At 42.0% G+C, this 22,020-nt stretch overlaps 1 protein-coding gene across 4 annotated transcripts in view; it reads left to right on the plus strand.

Annotated features, from left to right (window-relative positions):
• The window catches only part of LOC114780055 (transient receptor potential cation channel subfamily M member 4-like), a 40,810-nt gene extending 20,273 nt beyond the window's left edge, over positions 1-20,537 (plus strand). For 3 of the 4 annotated variants that reach the window (XM_028967561.1, XM_028967563.1, XM_028967564.1), the window contains 17 exons: positions 286-414; positions 1,629-1,701; positions 2,118-2,170; positions 3,751-3,880; positions 4,448-4,593; positions 4,665-4,777; positions 4,859-4,963; positions 5,370-5,637; positions 5,762-5,877; positions 6,199-6,331; positions 6,408-6,582; positions 9,620-9,785; positions 11,547-11,728; positions 11,902-12,034; positions 19,246-19,318; positions 19,610-19,703; positions 19,785-20,537. In XM_028967561.1, the coding sequence (XP_028823394.1) occupies positions 286-414; positions 1,629-1,701; positions 2,118-2,170; positions 3,751-3,880; positions 4,448-4,593; positions 4,665-4,777; positions 4,859-4,963; positions 5,370-5,637; positions 5,762-5,877; positions 6,199-6,331; positions 6,408-6,582; positions 9,620-9,785; positions 11,547-11,728; positions 11,902-12,034; positions 19,246-19,318; positions 19,610-19,703; positions 19,785-19,819 (2,124 nt within the window). In that variant the 3' untranslated portion in view covers positions 19,820-20,537. The remainder of the gene's footprint in view (positions 1-285; positions 415-1,628; positions 1,702-2,117; positions 2,171-3,750; positions 3,881-4,447; positions 4,594-4,664; positions 4,778-4,858; positions 4,964-5,369; positions 5,638-5,761; positions 5,878-6,198; positions 6,332-6,407; positions 6,583-9,619; positions 9,786-11,546; positions 11,729-11,901; positions 12,035-19,245; positions 19,319-19,609; positions 19,704-19,784) is intronic. The other variant, XM_028967562.1, reaches the window with a different exon arrangement.
• Positions 20,538-22,020: the final 1,483 nt, after the last annotated feature.

The raw sequence follows: 22,020 nt of genomic DNA on the forward strand, positions 1-22,020 counted from the left end.
TGCTCCTGCCACTGACTCAATAGTCTCAATCATGACATAGTAGAGGAGGCTGTGCTTGATTTTGAAGTGGTGTGGCGGTGTGGCTTCCCGGCACGTGTCATTGATGCTGTTCATTTCATATGATTCATTCTCTGCTCAGGCCTGAGGGATGTGACCTATGCCAGTAGGGTGCCTCGGTCTGCAAGCTCAAGCAAACATGAATTGTTCAAATATGAATTCATATTATTAATTACATAAAAATGCGTGTGTTGAAGCAATGCCTCTGTCTTTGGCTCTTTCCTTTAGAAAGTCGGTAAGACACTGAAGGCTGATTGTTCTTACCGTGAGAAGCGCTGTCAATACCCCTGGGCCTCTCTCTTCATATGGGCCGTTTTGCAGAACTACAGTGAGATGGCCATCTTCTTCTGGGAAATGGTAAAGCCATTTTAAATGCATTTAACTTACTATTATAAAGCAGTTAATGAGCAGGGTAAGATTATGGGGTCTGTCACGTCTGAAGGAGGAGGGGGAGCCATTGCGGACGTGACAGGGTACTATTGAATTAATTTAGGATATGTGTGAAAAACCTTTTTATGTAAAGTAAGAAACCCAAAATGAAGTTGTCTTTGTTACCTAAAACAAGTCTTTGCATATTCAGTTGGTTGCAACCTGTTCTGGTGGATAAATACAATACTATTTTACATTTACGGCATTTACCAGACGCCCTTATCCAGAGCGACTTACAATCAGTAGTTACAGGGACAGTCCCCCCCTGGGGACACTCAGGGTTAAGTGTCCTGAGGCGGGGTTACTGTCTGGCCAATCGCTGCGCGTCACCTGTTCCAATTCCCTCAAGCGCGGTTTACATTTACATTTACAGCATTTATCAGACGCCCTTATCCAGAGCGACTTAAAATCAGTAGTTACAGGGACAGTCCCCCCCTGGGGACACTCAGGATAGGGTGTCCTGAGGCGGGGTTACTGTCTGGCCAATCGCTGCGCGTCACCTGTTCCAATGAGCCAATCGCTGCGCCGGATATGTTGCGTCCCTCCCGACCACGTGACGGACTGAAGACGCCGTCAAGCACAACTTTATTCCCGTGGATTTGGTGAGTGAAACTTCTTTTTTTAATGGGAAATACTTCGGTGGCGCATAACTACAGACGTTCGTCGCGGTGTAACTGCAGCGTGGGCCCTCAGTAACGCCGTTTTACGCTTTTTAAAATGCGTCTAAATACTTCTGCTCAATTCGTCGTGCAGAGTGCTTGTCGTATTTGAGTGAACCAGCTTGCGCTCCTACTCTTTACACGGTTTTATTTCTCGGTTTTATTTTCACGAGGAAGAAAGCGATGGGGAGACTTCATTTCCCATAAGGCATTGCGTGCGGCACTGTATACAAGACCATATAGCAGGAGTGCAAAAAATCTGATCTAACCTGTTTAAAAATATACTGTAAAGACATGCATGTTTAAATAAATTGAAATAATTTTACTTATTGGACTATATGGAAGCTCTTCTCCGGCCAGTATCTGTACAGAATTCAGTAAATGTGGTTTACCGTACAGATCCATGTCTGCATCAGTGTTTACTACTACGGTCTTCAACTACGGTACTCAAACAGTCTGTTTTAAACTCTCGTGTGTTCTCAGGCTGTCTTCATCCATTACTTGGGTGAAGTCCCTCCAGCCAGGACAGGAGAGACAGGCCACCCCCAAAAAGCAGGTATGTTGTGCCGCATTTCAGAATCAGAATCACATGAATTGGCCAAGTATGTGAGTGGAATTAGATTTCTATCTATGGTGTCTCATGCACAACAGAAATAATATCTGAACATAAAGTGCAGCTGCAATGTATGTGACAGTTCAGCTTTTTAGCTGGGTGACAGCGAGAGGAACTAAACTGACCCAAGTCTGTAGGCTTCTAGATGATCTACCAGCAGGTCAAAAAGTCTGTGTCTAGGGTGTGAGGGATCTGTGAGGATCTTCCCTGCCTTTTCCATTTGCATAGTAACTGCAGTAAACACCAGTACGAATCAAGGTCAGAGATGCATTGCAGAGATGTTTGTCTGAAGCACATTTGGGTTTAGTTCTTTTTATATTATGGTTATGTTTACTGTGTGTCTATTTGTGTATTTTCAGCCTCCTCCAGACCAGTATTCCCCTGGTCAGGGGAATACTTCACTCTGAGGGCTGTAAGTAAAGTGTTAATCACAGCTAAATTAATTAGTAATACAAATGCTTTAACTTTCACCCTCATTTTATCATTTACCTTGATACTTTAGAAGGATGGAATGGCACAAGGTGGCTTCTGTTTAAACCACAGACAGGCTTCTCTCCTGCAGCCGCCTCCTCTGACCACATGACCCGCTGCACAGGAAGAGCCTGTGGGGACGTCACAGTGAGGACGTCACCGGGGCCTTCAGTGGCCCATCCAACACTGCTGGCTGCCACCCAGGAGGAGCTACTGTACAGTTCTTCAATAACAATTATACAATTATACAATCTCCTGCTCAAGACTGGAGAACATTCTGTCATGCTGACTGCTACTGAGATTGTGAGACTGCGCCAGGACGTCCCTTAAAGATGGATCAGCGGTGGAATCGGGGTGCCGCCGGTGAAGAGCTTGCTCAGGAAAGCCAGCAGGCAGGTGTGAGAGCATCTGCATGCACGGTGAGGAGAAGACTTTTGGAGGATCGCCTGGTGTCAAAAAGTACACGGACTGGACTGCTGAGGACTGTGGGAAAGTCATTTTCTCTGATGAAGATTTCCAATTGTTTGGGGCATCTGATAAAATGATTGAAGAAAAAGTGTCACTACCATCAGTTCTGTCTCGGGCCAACAGAAAGCATCCTGATACCATTGATGTTTGGGGCTGCTTCTCATCCAGGGGAGTGAATAAAGAACGGTAGCAAAACCTCCTCTGACAGCAACTTCTCCCAACCATCCAAGAACAGTTTGGTGAAGAACAATGCTTTTTCCAGCATGTCATAAGGTCAAAGTGCTAATTTAGTGGCTCAGGGACTAAAACATTGACATTTTGGGAAACTCCCCGGACCTTAATCCAATTGTGATTTTGTGGCCAGTCCTCAAGAGGCAGGTAGACCCCACAAACACTGATTATGCAGGAATGGGTCACCATCCGTCAGGATCTGAAAGCACAGCACACGGTGACACAACAAAATGTCCTCTGCTTTTAACCCCTTCACCCTTTGTGAGCAGTGGACAGCGATGAAAAAATACAGAATACTGTTTATTGCATAAACTTCATGTAATTGTCAATAAAAGCCTTGGAAACTTATAAAGTGCTTGTAATTATACACCTTTAATACACCACAGAAACAACTGACTGTTTGTGTCATTCTCAAAGCTTTGGCCATGACTGTATTTCTGAGTAATTTGTATTATGATTCTTCATGTAATATGTTTAGAATGATTGATTAATATAAATATATACATTGTATTAATCAGTAAACTAATTTCTCCACACGCCTCATTCGTTTTATTTATGACATTTATGTGTTTTTTTTTTTTTATATGTGGCCTGTTTACCGGTAGAGCATGATTTTACACAAAAGTAATTTAGAAGACCAGCTGTCAGTCAGTAGATGAAAACATAGATAAAATAATAGATACTCCGTATTGTATTTTTACTCTTTATTAAAAATAAAGAGCATTATCGTATGCTGCTTCAAGCATATGCAGCGGATTTGTTTGACTAAACGTGAGTCTCAGCGGGTTAAAGTTTTACTCTTGTTTCCTGTTCATCTCTAAGGCGGAGGAATCTGTTCTCAGTGCTCTGAGTGGGTGCAAGTTACTGAGGGAGCTGTCCAAGCTGGACAGTGAGACCGAGTCCAAACTCTCCATGAAGGAGCTGGCCCAGAAGTTTGAGAACCTAGCTCATGGTATGAGAAGAATGACCATTTCTTTTAGAATGTTATTTTTCATATTTCAGCTGAACTAATAGAGATCTCTATATAAAAGTATAGTTATTAATCTATATTTAAGATTCAGTTTCAGTTCTGTGTGATTTAAATCACACAGAAAATATTTTTGCATTCAAGCTTTGATGAATTTACAGAGGATATAGAGACTAGTGTACAGACTTCTGTTAAAATGTAAATGTTGGAAAGAATTTTTTGCATCACAAAAACCTGACATTTTAACAGGGGTGTTTACAAGTTATATCCACCGTGCTCATTTTTTCAAATATCCTTACAACTTACTACTGGGGCCAGTGGTGGCATAGCGGGTAAGCAAACGGACCCGTAATCAGAAGGTTGTCTGTTCAAATCCCGAACGGCCAACGAATCACTGAGGTGCCATCCCCACACACTGCTCCCCGGGCGCCTGTCATGGGCTGAGGGTTAAATGCAGGGGACATATTTTGTTGTGTCACCGTGTGCTGTGCTGTGTTTTACAATGACAATCACTTTGGGAATACAGGGATAAATATGTCATTGTCATTGTAGGTGTTTTTAGCAACTGCTATCAGAGTGACGAGAGTCGTTCATTCACTTTGCTCACAACAAAATCACCTGTGTGGCGTGGGGCCACTTGTCTGCAGATGGCAATTGGAGCAGATGCCCGTCTCTTCTTCAGTCATGATGGAGTGCAGGTACCTTCCTCCTTCTCATCCCCTCATCCCTCATGGTTTCAAATGCTGCTATCTGATAATGTCCTGTGCAGTCTTTGCTCTCTCAGATCTGGTGGGGAGACATGGAGAGGAGCACTGAGGTGTGGAAGCTTGTCCTTACCTTCTTCATTCCCCCTCTATGTTACACCAAACTTATTTCTTTCAGGTGTGTATTACTCTGTCCTCATACGAAGATAAAAATCCTGCTTTAATCCTGTATTTTAATCCCAATTTCTCCCTCCGGTAGAGAGATTGAAGCTGATGAAGAGAAAACTGAGCCAAGTTCACCAGGGAAAGAAAGTGATGGCTACTATGGACAGACTATCTTCTCGTTCTCTGAAATTAAAAACCTGTAAGATCAAGTCAAGAACACTTTAACAGCAGTTCCACTGCTCCAAAGTGCTGTACAATCCTAAGACATAAATGGACATACAAATATACACAAGTACAATGTAAAATAAACGGAGAGTAACATTTTAAAATGACATACTGTAAATATAAAAAAATAATAATACTACATATATTGGTTGGGAGATTAGCAGAGATTCAGACAAGTGTAGAATTAAGGAGTTTTTTAGTACAATACAATATCATGACCTGGGGAGATATGCCACAGCACTCAACTTACATTGTCACATTACAAATTCCTGGGTTTCAAAATCATTTTAAAGTCATATACTCTGATCCGAGCATAACTTTTTTTAATCTCTCTCTCTCTTTTATGCTTCTTACCTTTCTCCCTGATGTGACCCATGCAGTGATGCTGATGAACAGGCTGATGAGTCCAGCATCATCGTCTCTGACCGCCCTCAGAGACTTCCCTTCCTGGTGTCTCGATGGCGCAAGTTCTGGTATGCTCCCGTCACGTCATTTCTAGGGAACGTGCTCATGTACTTCCTCTTCTTGTTGCTGTTTGCCTATGTGCTACTGATCGACTTCAAGCAGCCACCACCAGATGGTCCTGCCATATCTGAGTATGTGCTGTACTTCTGGGTGTTCACCATTGTGTGTGAGGAGATTCGAAAAGTAAGCATGAATACAAACTGTTATACAAACACATACTGTACATATAGAGTTTGAAATACATTATCATTCAACAGAATATAAAATATTCATACGTTAAAAAAAAAAAAAGAGTAATGTGTTTCAGACCTTTTTTTTAGGAGGTGTAACACTGACGCTTCATCGGAGGCATTATGCTCAAGATTTATGGATCAAGTGGGATCTAATCGCCATCTGTCTTTTCCTGATTGGACTTTGCTGCAGGTGACTGGCACAATATTAGCACAGCAGTCATTATATATCATTCTGACTTATGTATGTCATTTAAAATATTTTTTCAATGGGCAGATTCAAAAGCAAGAATAAAGCAATAGAATTGAATATTACATCCACATTCAAACCCAACAGGGTCTTAGAATTGATTCATGTAGGCATTGTTTACTATTGACCAGGTACGAGTGTGGAAGGGAGGAAGACATTTCCTTTTATGTTGTGGACACCCCAGGCTGTAAAAGGCCATTGTTGCAAGTTAAATGCCATGTTGTTTTCATCGTAAATTTACAGCACTGTATATGCATGTTCCAGAATGTTCCAAACGTCCTATGAGGCAGGCCGAACATTTCTCTGTGTGGACTACATGGTGTTTACTCTGAGACTTATCCACATCTTTGCCATTCACAAGCAGCTTGGACCTAAAATCATCATTGTTGGCAAAATGGTGAACAAATGGACTGATGAATTAATTGAATTACAACATGTATTTATTAATCACTAACCAAGTTGTGCTCCTGCAGATAAAAGATGTGTTCTTCTTCCTTTTCTTCCTGGCTGTGTGGCTTATGGCGTACGGTGTGGCCAATCAAGCGCTTCTGTATTCTTACGATCCAAACCCTGATAGGATATTTCGCAGGGTGTTCTACAGGCCATACCTACACATATATGGGCAGGTCCCTGTAGAGGAAATAGACGGTAGGCATTTTTCTATTTCTTTGTCTATTTTTTGTCCCAATGACCCACATATAGGAATATTTTGTTGGAGAGATGTTCAATATGTTCAATCAATAACACTTATTACTATTCAGTTTCAGATCTACTATAATGTATTTAAATAATTCCCCCTAATAATTAAAGCATTCTACACACATTGATTTAAAATATACAAACATGTAACATTTTACTCAGTGGAGTCATAAAGAAATTGTATGCAATATTAACACTTAAATAACTGTCTAATAACTCATGTCTATATGATCACACAGTTGCATTTTTTTTAATCTGTTACAACTGTGACACTGTAGAGATGGTTAAAGTAGAAAAGGTAACACACAAAGTCATTCCTACGCCTCGTGACCAAGTCCTGAGGACAATCTTTTTAACTGGTGAGTGGAAGATGGCACGTGAATGGCAGCCTAGGTAGAACAGTATATTTTCATACCACATGACTTTTTGGGGTTTGGTGGCGATGCAGATGTGGGACACACATGGGCACGCTGGTGAAACTACGTCAGTGGGGGTTCCGCACTGTGCTCCCCTCCATTCACCCGGCGAACCTCCACTCCCTTTCAAACAAAGTGGACGAGCTGCTGCTTCTTAACCAGAGCAATAAGGACTTTGCCCGTTCTGCTGCCCATCGAAGGTTGGTGTACTGATGTCTCAGTGTTACAGAAATTCTGCAAACCATCTCATTCACCACGGGAACACGGGAAGTCCAACATGAACGACGCCCGACTCCCTTTATTGTCCCTGGATATATTGTGGGATGCTCTGGCTCCGCGTCCAGACCAGAGATTACTGTGGACGTGTCACGTCCATGCGGGCATGACGCGGCGGGTGCACGGAGAGGAGGACGAAGAGTGACGAGAAGACGTGGAATGAAGGACGCTTTCACCTGACATCACGAAACCGGGGTTTAATTTGTGAAGCACAGGACAGGGGAGACATCCGAGACGAAGACACTGGTGAACATGGAACATAACTTTAAAGACCTGACAGCGAACAGAATCGAACAGGGCAGCTTTATACATTTGACACAGGTGAAAACGATTAGGGAACATTACACAGGACATCAATTAAACTCTGGTATGGAGTAACCCCAATTCCGGACCGGATCCTGACAGAATCCCCACTCCAATGGCACGACACCTGGCAGGCCAGACGAAGCAGTCCCTGAAGGAGGGAGGAAAGTCCAAAACACAGAGTCTGAATGGTTCGAGTGGACAGGAGGAATCGAACGGAATCGACTCGAGGAGAGAAAAGATGATGGACAGGGAGGAATGATAAATGACTGAATGAATGAATGAATGAATGGTCCGGTATTCCAGATGGACGAGCGGCGGTTCTCCAGCTCAGACGGCTTCGGGCCAGTGTGGTACCGGCACCTCGTCCGCCGTCCGCATGCGTCCGCCGCTCCCTGTCAGTCTCCGGCTCGCCCCGCTGAATGGCCGCTCCTCACCTTCAACGCCGCCAGACACGGGACTGAGAGGCAGGGGTCGGGACCCTGCTGAACATGAAGCCATGGAAGGCCAGGGACAAGGAAGCTGGCGGCGTCCTCCCGGCGAGTCGCGGCTCCTCCGATCAGCGGGGCTGCGTCAGGTGGCGTCCAAATGTCGGTCAGGTCTTTCTGTCACGTCCATGCGGGCATGACGCGGCGGGTGAACGGAGAAGAGGACGAAGAGTGACGAGGAATGACGAGGAATGGAGGACGCTTTCACCTGACATCACGAAACAGGGGTTTAATGGTGAATCACAGGACAGGGGAGACATCCGAGACGTAGACACTGGTGAACATGGAACATAACTTCAAAGACCTGACAGCGGACAGGAACGAACAGGGCAGCTTTATACATTTGACACAGGTGAAAACGATTAGGGAACATTACACAGGACAACAATGAAACTCCGGTCCGGATCCTGGACCGGAGTAACCCCCATTCCGGACCGGATCCTGAAAGGACGGTGCTCCCCTAATTCCTGATTGTGTGCAGCTTCTGTAAAATCTCTATAAATCTGAACCGATTGTATCATGCCCTTATTGGGTCATTGCGTGTGTCATATGTCCATGTCCAACAAACACTCCAAATCCACTCCAAGTTGGCAGCACGGCACAAACTCGCAGAGGCCTTGCTGGATTTTATTTCTGGAAATCAGAGAATACGCTCCACCAGCTTCGCCATCCTTCACCAACTACCCTGCAAGACAATCGGCAGGAAAACGTCCACACGGGTTGACTGCTGCGCAGAGCGGGCATCCCGGCTGCCCAGGGGAAATGGAGGCATTCTCCCCTGTCTATCCTACTAAGCGAACACCCCGTTGCACCCCATCACAGTCTGGTATGGAGCAGCCACTCAGCAGCACAAGAACATAACGCAACGGACTGTACGGGAACGGGACGGTGTCCCCCTGCTCTCCATGCAGGACCTGTCCAACTCTAGAAAATCGTCACATATCACACCATGGACACAGACTTTTTAACCTGCTGCCCTCTGTCAGATAATCTAGAAGCCTGCAGACCAGGACCAGCCACAGGAACCGTTTCTTTTGCCTTGCCATCACCCTCCTAAACAGCTGAATTGTCCCACTGCTAATAACGTAGAGCATTGCAACTGCACTTTATGTGGTATATATATTCTGTCATTTTTGTATTTTGGTCAGGATCCATGGCTACTCCATGGTTTCATGTTTATCCTGTGTTGTTACGTTTCCTGGTTGTTCTAACCTTCTATAAAGCTGCCCTGTTCATGACTGTTCTCTTCTAGGGTTGTTGTTTGGTGACGCTTCCCCTGTTGTGTGGTTTATATACTATACCTCTGTCTCGTCACATCGTGTCCTCCTTCCTCGCCATGTCCAGCCAGATTATATTGTATTGTTTATGTGCATTACTGGATACTATATTGTTCAGTATATTGTTCCTTCTGTCTTTCTATATTGCTATTGATTTATACTGTTGTGCTTGATAGACATCATTGTGAAACACATACTAACTTGCACTGTTTCCCTTTATTTGCAGCTGGAGTGAAATGGTCAGAGCCGTGTACGGAGAACCTGACGGAGATTGAGGCAGGTGCTGAGCCCTGTAGGGCAACATATTCCAACTGGCTGGTAGTTATTTTACTGGTCATTTATCTGCTAGTCACAAACATCCTTCTGGTAAATCTCCTCATTGCAATGTTCAGGTAGGTATTCTTTTTGTTGTTATGTGAAATCTGGAAACCTGACGTCCTGTTGCTCAAATGTTGTAATTTTATTGAATAATGTATGTACTTTTATTTATACACCATACAGCATGTGTTTTAATTCATTTACATTTACATTTACAGCATTTATCAGACGCCCTTATCCAGAGCGACTTACAATCAGTAGTTACAGGGACAGTCCCCCCCTGGAGCAATTTAGGGTTAAGTGTCTTGCTCAGGGACACAATGGTAGTAATTGGGATTCGAACCCGGGTCTTCTGGTTCATAGGCGAGTGTGTTACCCACTAGGCTACTACCAACATTTGCATATTTTCACTTTTGAATTTGTAATTTTACTGTTTTTATTTATTTATTTTTATTGTATACTAAGTGAACCTAGAAAATGATAAGTATTTCATACAATGGGCATGTATCCACAGTGGAGGTTGGAGGTGTATCAGACTCTGAAGTAGCAACTGATGAAATTTAATTTTGGAAAAATGTAAAGTAGAAATCTGAAATATAAAGGGAGAAAAGTGTGAGATGCATAGGTAGGAATCTTGCCTGTGTGGGGAAGTCATTAAAAAGGCTGGGCTACATCTCTAGATAACAAGTTAATATTATTGTGCTGCTGGGAGGGGTTCAGTGCAAGGCAGCTAGAATGAATCCTGGCCTTACAGAGATCTGTTACAAGAACAGGTTTGCTGAGTTGAATATGCGCAGGAATTGGCATGATCCTGGTATATAAGATTCTAAGAGAACTAGATCCAGTTCAGCCCAGCTGTTTCACCAGATATTTTTTTAATTCAAGAACCTGTGGCCATAGTTTTAAATTATTAGGGGAAACCATTAGTTTTAGACCTGAGAGAACGTCTTCTCACAGTGAATAATTAGAGCATGAAATAGTTTTCCTATTGAGGTAGTACAAGCTGCAACTTCAGGCTTTTTAATCTGAACTTGATAGGATTTTGTCTATTTAAACCATACCCATAAGCAAGATGAATGGGTCTGCTCTTGTTCATTTCTTTCTGACGTTTTACGTTACAGATGAATAAGATTAAAAAAAATGTTATTATAAAATGATATTACTTACCAGTACTTTTGCTACCATTAAGTGGCAGTTGACAATAACTAAATCAAGAACAACAAGTCTCAAGTTGACAGCCCCAAACTTGACCCTTCTGGGGGGAAAAACCCTAGGAAAAAAAGAAAGGAAGAGACGTTGGGAAGGAGTGATACACAGAGGGACCTTCCAGGGTGGAGTGAGCCTGCAAGTGGTGTCAGTGCAGGGTAGGGGATGATTTGTCCAATAAGAGTCCTACAGTTGTAGAGATGGAGAAGTCCAAAGTGTAGTATAGAGCATCTGTCCATGTTTGGAGGTCCTGGACAGTGCAGAGTAGATTTTAGTCCAGTGTCTACATTACGTGTCCATTATAATGCTTCTGGTCCATTCGAATATCCCTGAAGCTTACGGTGGTGGTGGCTGTGGTGACCCTCTGGTTCGTTTCATGCTGTCATTGGTTAGCAGTGTCCAGGAACCAGGATTTATCTGCTGGTCTCTTCACTGGAGTCTGGTACAGAAATATGTGGCTATAGTGACATATTTGTGCAAAAGTGGCCCGGTACCCTAACTTGGACAGCCTTACTTAGGTTTAACACTGTCTGTATTTGACTAGGTGACTGTTTAATTAAATGGACTTAGTAATTGACACTGTGTCTTGAAACGTTCTTTCTCTGTCCTCTTTTCCTTATTTTCTGTAGCAACACATTCTCCAAAGTGCAGGAGAATAGTGACACCTACTGGAAGTTCCAGCGCTATAATCTGATTGTGGAGTACCACTCTCGCCCTTCCCTCGCACCACCATTCATTATCGTCTCACACCTTCATTTGTTCATAAAGCGATATATACGCAAGGTGTCCTCCACTAAGATCCACCTTTTTGGTGAGATTCATTTTTTTAGATCAAGCAGTTATATTATGTGTCAAATGATCGTATTTATTTAAAGCATTATCATAGTAGACTGACTGTTCATATGAATTTAGCCTCTGAGTAATTCTATAATAGGATGTGGATGGAATCCTCTAATACCAGGTCTGTGTTTAATTTATCCTCAGCCGCGGAGTTAGAGGGAAAACTGGCTCGTAGGCTTATGACATGGGAGCATGTTCAGAAAGAGAACTTCATCTCACATGAAAGCAAGAAGCAAAGAGCACAAGACTCTGAGAGGATCAAACGGATGTCGGCTAAGTGAGTTTGTTTTTCTCAGTCAGTCATTTCATGCACTAATAGCTTCTATGATGTACAGTTCGATAATAGTTTAATTCACTTTTCAGCCCTTCTAATCTGCCTAAATGAATCAATTGCAAATAATAGAAATACCACATTCAAAAAGTAATAATATTTATCGTACTACTTTGTCTGAAGGCTGTTATTACCATGAATGTGTAAATCTCTTCTGACTGCTAAGGGCTTTTCACTGACTGCTAAGGCCTTATCAGGGCTCTTAGTTTTTGTAATCTCAAAATCTATAGAATTGCTGGATTCTTCCTCCTGTAAGTAGCTTTGTATAAAAGTGTCTGCAAAATAAAGTAAAGTAAAGTAAGTGAAAGAGACAATGCTTTTTTTCAGATCCAGACCACAGAGGAATGAAAGAATCTGTCCTCGTCTGATGAATCACATGAAGTGACACGTGATTCATCAGACCAGAACCAATGTGGCATGAGCGAATCTGTGCATTTTGCTTACCTGTGGTGACATGCCACAAGAATGCAATAAGATTTAGATTAAAATTTCGATTTAGAAGCCACTCCTTCATTATTTTAGCTGTGTGCTTAGGGTCATTGTCTTGTTGGAAGGTAAACCTTCAGCCCAGTCTGAGGTCCGGAGCACTCTGGAGAAAGTTCTCGTCCATGAAACTTGGCCACATTCATCTTTCCCTCGATTGCAACCAGTCGTCCTGTCCCACCCGCACAGCATGATGCTGCCACCACCATGCTGACTTGTTGGGACTGTATTCACAATCAGAATCGTATTTATTGGCCAAGTGTGTAACAAACACAAGGAATTTGGTTTTGGAAGTTGGTGACTTTCCAGCAACATGATATACAGAAATGTATATATTACAATAAATTAAAAAGACAACTAGACAACATAAAGTGCAAGTGACAAAATTAAAGAATATAGTGAAGTAGTAATTAGTGTATTAACAGTAAATTGTAAAGGTGTTGGTGACGCTGATGGCATGTGGGAAGAAACTGCTCTTAAGCTTGCCCGTTTCCTGGTTCTTGAGTTGAACAGGATTTTGAGGGAGGGTAGGGGGGCACCAATGATCCTTTCAGCTGATCTAACAGTCCGTTGTAGACGGATCCTGTCTTGCTCGGTGACTGCTCCAAACCAGACTCTGATAGAAGAGCACAATACAGATTTGACGACTGCTCTGTAAATCAAGATCAGAAGTTCCTGAGGAAGGCCAAACTTCTTCAGCTGCCTGAGGAAGTACATCTTCTGCTGGGCCTTCTTAAGGATAGATGGAGGAGGTCTCTTGTAGCTGATAATGTCTTGTAGGCACCCCCACACTGACAGCGGGTCTTTGGCTGAGAGCCTGTTTTTCAGCTTTTCTGAGTAGCTTCTTTCAGCCACTCTGAGCTCCCCAGTCAGCGTGTTTCTCCTCTGCCTGGACAAGGACCTACTAGCACATCTGTAAGCAGTTTCCTTGGTATGGCGAAGTTGGTGAAGTTGGGTTGTCAACCAGGGTTTAGAGTTGTTGTATGTGTAGAAGGTCTTTGTTGACATACACACGTCTTCACAAAAACAGATGTAAGATGTCACAGTCTCTGTCAGTTCGTCCCACAGTGCAGTCAAAACAGTCCTACAGTTCCTGCTTTACTTCGTGGTCCACTTCTTCACAGTTTTAACTACAGGCTTTGCAGAATTTAAAAATTCTGTCTGTAAACCGGTATAAGATGAATGATTTAATTGTTACTGAATAACTAAATTAATAACTAAATGTTCACTCAGGTACTGCAAGAGCATTTAAGAGCTGTATTGGTCAAAAGTAGGATTTTGTAGTCAATCCTAAATTTGATGGGTAACCAGTGCAGTGATTGTAAGACTGGGGTGATGTGGTCAAATTTCTTAGTTCTAGTTCAAATTCAAATTCGAATTTTATTTGTCACATACATAGTCATACACGGTATGATATGCAACTGCCACAGACCACAGTATTGCAAATGATGCAAGTATACAATGAACCAATATGCAAATATTGCAAACATAACCAAATATTACACTTTTACGTCTTTAACATAAAATATGTGTAACTGGTTGTAACTGGTAGGGTGAAGCTGTGCAAATGAGTGAAAGACAATGTTTAAAGCAAAGAGCCATAAAAAAAAAAAAAAATGCAGTAAAGTAAAAAGCGCAAAGATTTTGTGCAAAGTTAGAACTCTGTACTAGCTGGAGTTTACTCATGTATCTACTAGAGCATCCAGACAGTAATGCATTGCAGTAATCTAACCTTGATGTAATGAAAGTGTGGCCCATCTTTTCTGCGTTGTGCATTGAGATCATTATTCTTATCTTTGCAATATTTTTAAGGTGAAAGAATGCTATCCTAGTGATATGTGAATCAAATGAGAGACCTGCATAAATGAGGACACCTAGATCTTTTACTTCTGTACGTAGATAGAGAGGCTATCCAGAGTTATGATGTAGTTACACAGCATACGTCTGGCTGCATGAGGTCCAAGTACAAGAGCTTTTGTCATATCAGGTTTTAAAAGGAAGAAAGTTGGTGAGCATCCACTGTCTAATGTCCTTCAGACAATTCTCTATTCTGTTCAGCTGCTGGCATTCTCGTCTGGCATTGCTGATAAATACAACTGTGTGTCGTCAGCATAGTTAATACTGTGATAAACGAATGATGTGGGTAACACACTCGCCTATGAACCAGAAGACCCAGGTTCGAATCCCACTTACTACCATTGTGTCCCTGAGCAAGACACTTAACCTCAAATTGCTCCAGGGAGACTGTCCCTGTAACTACTGATTGTAAGTCGCTCTGGATAAGGGCGTCTGATAAATGCTGTAAATGTAAAATGTAAGGTAACAAGTATAAGGAAAATAGCCTATGACAGAACCTTGTGGAACACCAAACTCCACTTTAATATGTGAAGACGAATCTGTGAAAGTTATGATGAGGTCTAAATCTTGACTGATATATTTCATGAATGTTGTTTCAGTGTAGATATGTAATTTTCAAAAATTGTCAATATTTCATTTACATTTACATATAAGGTAACAATGAATTAGGGCTCCAACTAATGATTATTTTAAGAATCGATTAATCGGTCGATTATTTTTTTTGATTAATCATAGAATCGGATTAGAAAAAAAAAACAAGAAAAGCATTCATTTCTAACCCTTTATTCAAAAACAGAACCAAAATCTTTAGAAAGTGCACAAACATGTTGCTCCTTGAGCTGTTATAATAATAATAATAATAATAAAATAAAAATGGACTAACACAAAAAACATACACATGTATGCTTTACATCTGCCAAATATAGACTTTTTTTTTTTTTAAATAAAGTGCCACCTGAGCTGCCAGAACGATAAATAATTTAGGAAAAAATAAAGAACAATACAAATAACAGGATTTGTTTGAATGTCAGAACTTCTCTACACTACACTGCAGATGCACACACTCACAAACTCTCACACTGACACACACACACACTTTTCTAACTTAGTAGTTTTGTCCTGATTTCAGTCCAAATCTCTAAAAAATCTTAAATCAAGATACATTTACTAGACACATGAAATAGCATAAGAAATGATGTCTTGTTTTCTGATAAAACATCTCAGAATTAAGTGATTGTTTGTTTAAAACAAGCAAAATTATCTGCCAATGGGGTAAGAAAACTAATCTTAATGAGATATAATCTCAAACTGAAGTTTTAAGCATCACTTAATTTTCTCATGCCATTTTTCTTGTCTAGTAATCTTGATTTAAGATTATTTTAGATATTTGGACTGGAAACGAGACAAAATGACTAGGTAAGAAAAGTTTTTTTTTGCAGTGTAGCTATACATGACAACAGATAGAAAAATGAATGGTCCAAAAAAGGCTAGTGAATAAAAACATGTCTTTAGTCTTTTAATGCAAAGTAACTATAGCACCCCTGCTTTACTACTGTTATTAACCCGCTAACGCTAACTTGTCATGCTTGTCAAGCTGGATGACGGGTAAACATTTACATTTACAGTATTTATCAGACGCCCTTATCCAGAGCAACTTACAATCAGTAGTTACAGGGACAGTCCCCCCTGGAGCAACTTAGGGTTAATTGCTCAGGGACACGAGTCGTCCACGCGGAGACACAGAGAAGAGTCCGAACGCTGTTTCATCCCCCCTCCACACCTGTAGGTGGCGCTGTACGTCCCCGTCTAGTTCTCCTCCGCGGTGAGTTAAACACCAGCACCAGGGACATTACGTTCCTCACTTCAAAACGGAACAAAAGTAGGATTCTGTAGCAACTTCCCCTGCTGCTGAACTCCCTTCCTCCTCCTCAAACATGCGTTTCAGGTGCAGGATCATTGCCGTGGTGCTCCCGTGCCGTGCCATGTCGCAGAGATTTCTCTGCCTCCGCCATGTATCTGTCCTCTTTTTTTTTTGTATTTTTTGCTCCACGCTGTCTATGAGGCGCCAAACTCCGGTCCGCGCTCAAATAAAGTTATTTTTTTTAAATAATCAAAGTCTCCGCGTCGCGCGACATAACGAATCGATTAGGAAATTCGTTACCAACTCTCTTAGTAATCGATTTTTAGCGATTCAGTCGATTCGTTGTTGCAGCCCTACTATGAATACAACCTTTTCATTCACTCTTGTTGTAGATTATGTACAGAAGTCAGACAATAAGAATGTTACAAGTTCATCTAAATATTCTCTAAAGAGGAAGGTCTTGAGCTGCCGTTTGAAGGTGCTCAGTGACTGAGCTGTTCTGACCTCGAGGGGAAGTTCATTCCACCACCAAGTCTAGATGAGCGTCTTCCTTTTACCTTCAGAGATGGAGGGACCAGGCGAGCAGTACTGGAGGCTCGGAGTAGACGAGGTGCAGTGCGAGGTGTAATAAGGGCTGTGAGGTAGGATGGTGCTACTCCATGTTTGGCTTTGTAGGCCAGCATCAGTATTTTGAACCTGATGTGTGCAGCTACTGGGAGTCAGTGGAGGGAACGTAGCAGAGGGGTGGTGTGGAGAACTTGGGAAGGTTGAAGATTAGTCGTGCTGCTGCATTTTGTATGAGTTGTAGAGGTCGGATGGTACATAGTGGTAGACCAGCTAGAAGGGAGTTACAGTAGTCCAGTCGTGAGATTACTAGGGACTGAACCAGGATCTGGGTGGCCTGTGTTGACAGATAAGGGCGGATTCGTCTGATATTGTAGAGAAGGAATCTACATGAGCGGGAAAGGTTGCTGATGTGAGTTGAGAAGGAGAGTTGGTTGTCTATTGTTACTCCAAGGTTGAGGGCTGTTGCAGAAGGAGAGAGCTGTGAGTTGTCCAGGTAAATAGCAAGATCCTGATGTGGTGAAGAATCTGCTGGAATGAATATTAGTTCAGTTTTGGTGGGATTGAGTTGGAGGTGATGGGCTGCCATCCAAGATGAGATGTCGGTTAGACATGCAGAGATTTTGGAAGTAGCATGTAGATCAGAGGGAGGAAAAGAGAAGAGGAGTTGTGTTTCATCAGCATAGCAGTGGTAGGATAATCCATGTGAGGTGATCTCGTGTAGAGGGAGAAAAAGTACTGAGCCTTGAGGGACGCCAGTGGAGAGTCTACATGAGGTAGAGGTGGATCCTTTCCAAGTCACTTGGTAAGATCGCTCATCAAGGTAGGAAGCAAACCACTGCCATGCTGAGCCCGAAATCCCAAGACTCAGAAACAGCCAGAAGGGCAGCCTCAGTAGAATGAGCTGTTCTGAAGCCAGACTGGTTAGGATCCAGGAGGTTGTTCTGTGACAGATGAAGTGATAGCTGATTGTAGACACACCGCTCAAGGATTTTAGAAAAAAATGAGAGGAGAGAATCTGGTCGGTAATTGTTGATATATGTAGTGTCAGCGGTATTGTTTTTAGGATTGGAAGAACCCTGGCTGTTTTAAAGGCAGATGGTACATGGCTGGTTGTGATTGATCTGTTTATGATATAAGAAATGAAAGGGATGAGGTCAGGAGAGATGGTTTGGAGGACAGGTGGTTGGATTGCCTATAGATATGATCTGAATTATTTCATCTCAATGATCTTAGAAAACTGATTTAGCGTAATTGTAGGATCTTCCAAGGGTAGAGTTGGATTTGTGGTGGAACGGAAGGTTGGATATCAGTCAATAATTCGAAAGCTGACTGTGTTTTAATCACTGCTACCTTGAACAAACTTGGTACGTGGCCTGATGAGTTAATCAGTTTAAGGACAGGATTTATAACATCGGGAGCTACATGTTTAAGGAAACTTGTAGGAAGCGGATCTAATACGCAATTACGTTGATTTGCTGATGAGATTAGTTTAATTAATTCAGGCCCTTTTAGGAGGTTGAAGCGTTCTAATTGGTGGTCTGCTATTGGAAGATTATTTTTTAACAGAGCTGTTTGTTATGCTTTATCTTATCTCTATTTGTAACAATTTTAGCATTAGAGAAGTTAATAACATTTGTCCTACTATGATGATGTCACAGTATCTGTGTCTGTCTTATTCCTGGTTAGTTTGACTGCAGTATTAAACAGGAATCTGGGATTATTTTTGTCCTCTATTAAAGATCAAGTCTGTGCTAAGAGCCTTCCTATAGTTAATGAGGCTTTCCTTCCATGCTAGGTATTAAACTTTTAGTTCAGTTTGGCTGGACGGCCAGCTCTTTGAAGGGTTCTGGTCATCCAAACGTCTCCCATTTAAGGATTATGGAGGCCACTGTGCTCTTAGGAACCTTAAGTGCAGCATGCTTTTTTTGTAACCTTGGCCAGACCTGTGCCTTCCCACAATTCTGTCTCTGAGCTCTTCAGGCAGTTCCTTTGACCTCATGATTCTCATTTGCTCTGACGTGCACTGTGAGCTGTAAGGTCTTATACAGACAGCTGGACTCAAATTAATTTGTTGAACCATCTCAAGGATGATCAGAAGAAGTGGCCCGCAACTGAGTTTAATATATGAGTGTCACAGCAAAGGGTCTGAATACTTAGGACCATGTGATATTTCAGTTTTCCTTTGTTAATGAAGTCAACAATTCTGTGTTTTTTTTATCAGGGAAAATTGATTTAAATGACTTTAGCAAATGGCTGCAATATAAAAAAAGAGTGAAAATTTTAAGGGAGTCTGAACACTTTCTGTACCCACTTATATACTATATGAATATACATTGAAGCACTGCCATTTACAGTATTTGGTATTTTATATTGTGCTTGTACATTACAGAGTTGATGGTATAATCAAACAGATGGCTGAGCTTCGAGATGTTGACTGCAGATTGAGAGTTCTTGAGTCACAGGTAAATCACAATTAACCACCGTAAACATGGAAATGGCTGTATTTGAAAAGATCAGACGTGCTCCCCATGCCAAATAAAACCATTATTGCTATAATCGCTTTGATCCTCTACACTTTGAACAGGACATTTTGGATCACTTTTTTCATAGTGTTTATTTTTGAGCCTCTGTGTGACTGAAACTCCTTCCGTGTCTCATTTAATGAAACAAATATATTTGATATATTAAAAAGTAATATACAAAATGTGCTGTTTTAGAATTGTATTTTAGATGATCTTTCCTGTCCCACTCAGATGGAGTTCTGTTCTAGTGCCATGCAGTGGATGATGGAGACTCTCACCCAGAGCAGTGGGGTCAAGGCTTCACGCCCCCCACCTACTTTCAAAGGTTTGCATCTCTGCATTACTGCTTTCCATAACTTTGGGAATTTATAAATTTTTAAATCAAATGTTTTGTTTGTTTTTCCAGAGACATCAACGTCCTTTGTATCAAAAAGTTTTTGAATAACATGTACTGGTTCAAGGTGGTTATATCTCAGCCCACCCACATCATTTATCTTTTCATGTCATCCATGGTATCACCAATGATTGTCCACTGGTCACTCTTGTCAGAGCACCAGAGATCCTCTGTTAACCTTCTAGAAGGACAACCATCTCTGCAACAATCCACCAATCAGGCCTGTATGGTAGAGTGCCCAGATGGAAGCTACTCTTTAGTAAAAGGCACATGGCAGCTTGCCTGGATTTTGCCAAAAGGCACCTGAATGACTCTCAGATTGGAGAAACAAAATTCTCCAATCTGATGAGACAAAGAATGAACTTTTTGGTATGAATGCCAGATGTCACATTTGCAGGAATCCAGGCACCGCTCATCACCAGGCCAATACCATGCCTACAATGAAGCATGGTGGTGGCAGCATCATGCTGTGGGGACGTTTTTCAGCTGCAGATGACTACAGCAATGTACAGATACATCCTGGATGAAAACCTGCTTCAGAGCGCTGTTGAACTGGGGCGATGATTTATCTTTCAGCTGGACAATGACACTAAGCACATATTTAGATCAAATATTTTGTTTGTTTTTCCAGAGACATCAACCTCCTCAAACTGATCAAACTGAGTAATTGCTAATTGCTGCCAAAGGTACATTCACAAAGTTGTGAGCTGTGATATATGTGTGATATATATATTTTTTATTTTTAATAAATGTGCTTAAACTTCATGTAAACACGTTGTAATTATGGAGTGTTGTATGTAGAATTGTGTGAAGGAAAAAAGTGCATTTAATCCAATTTGGAATAAGGCTGTGACAAAAATGATGCGCTATGAATACTTTCTGGATGCACTGTATATACTGCATATGTGTTGAGCTTCGGCTCTTCAATGAGAAGTGTGCTGTAGTGAAACTGGATTACCTTCCATCACAGAAACTGCTTGTCGTGTTTACAGATACCTTTTGAGCGGTCAATATAAAGACGCAGAGCATGCACTGGGCACAACTGGTGCAGTCCCTCCTGCTCTGGGTACTGGATAGGCAGTGCACATGCATGTGGGCACTTTGGTACAAACACTGAATTCAGTGTCAACACCAGCTTTGCATTCCCAGGACAGGGGTGAACCGTAGGCATATGTATCAAAAGCAAAGACAATTTAAACAATATTAGTTTTCCCTTCTCCTGGCACATGGCTCAAAGGGCATGGAGAGTGTAGAAATGTTTGCACTGAGCAGACTTCATGCCATTGTGGCTTGCTTGAAACAAACAACTGTGAGACAACCTCCAGGTGGAGCCTCCACTCGCTGGAACGGGAGTTTAGAGGGGAGGGCTGTTCAATAACATTAGTCTGTGTGCAATCTTGTGCAACCAATGAGCACACAGTCCATCTGTCTTTTGATATGAGTGCTTGATGCACTCACAAAAATGGCAACAGGGCTTTGAATTTACAAAAATTATTTAGTAAATTAACACAATATGTTTCTTTTGTAGACATGATTTAGTCAAGTACATTTCAGTTGATTATTGAAGATGATGAATATAATAGATTCTTTCACACTGACTGGAAGTGACTGAATTAAAAACCTGGAATCAATTTAATCATGTCCCACCACCAGAAATGGACAAAGGCACCAAGAAGTGTCATTGGATCATAGGGCAAGTTATTTACATGTGCCCGCCTTCTGGGGATGAACTGAACAAGGAGGTTATAGATTGGGTGATTGTAAGTTCAAATGATGGGTTGGTGACTGTGCACTGGAAATGTAAGGACTGGGTTGGGGGTGCTGTGGTCATATTAAGTGCTCTTTCATTTAAAACCAATAGTTGTAACCCATCACCCTTGGTGAGCAGTGGGCAGCCATGACAGGTGCCGGGGGAGCAGTGTGAGGGGACGGTGCTTTGCTCAGTGGCACCATGGCGGCTCAGGATTCAAACCGGCAACCTTCTGATTACGGGGCTGCTACCTTAACTGCAAGGCCACCACTACCCCATATTTAGCAATTAGTTGAGAAAAAGACCAACATTTATGTCAGTTGGATCATGTTCGGCCAATGTACACATTAAAATCTTTTCTTCAGTGTGGCCATTCATACAGTGATGCATCCATCTGCTGGTGAAACTGTTACTGACACACATCTGGGGTTTATGGCGACCTCAGGATCCAGCATCAGCCCCAGAAAGTAAATGCCTTGGCACAGGATTAGCATGCTC

This window comes from Denticeps clupeoides, unplaced genomic scaffold (genome assembly GCF_900700375.1).
Source record: "Denticeps clupeoides unplaced genomic scaffold, fDenClu1.1, whole genome shotgun sequence".
In the NCBI taxonomy this organism is placed as follows: Eukaryota; Metazoa; Chordata; class Actinopteri; order Clupeiformes; family Denticipitidae; genus Denticeps; species Denticeps clupeoides.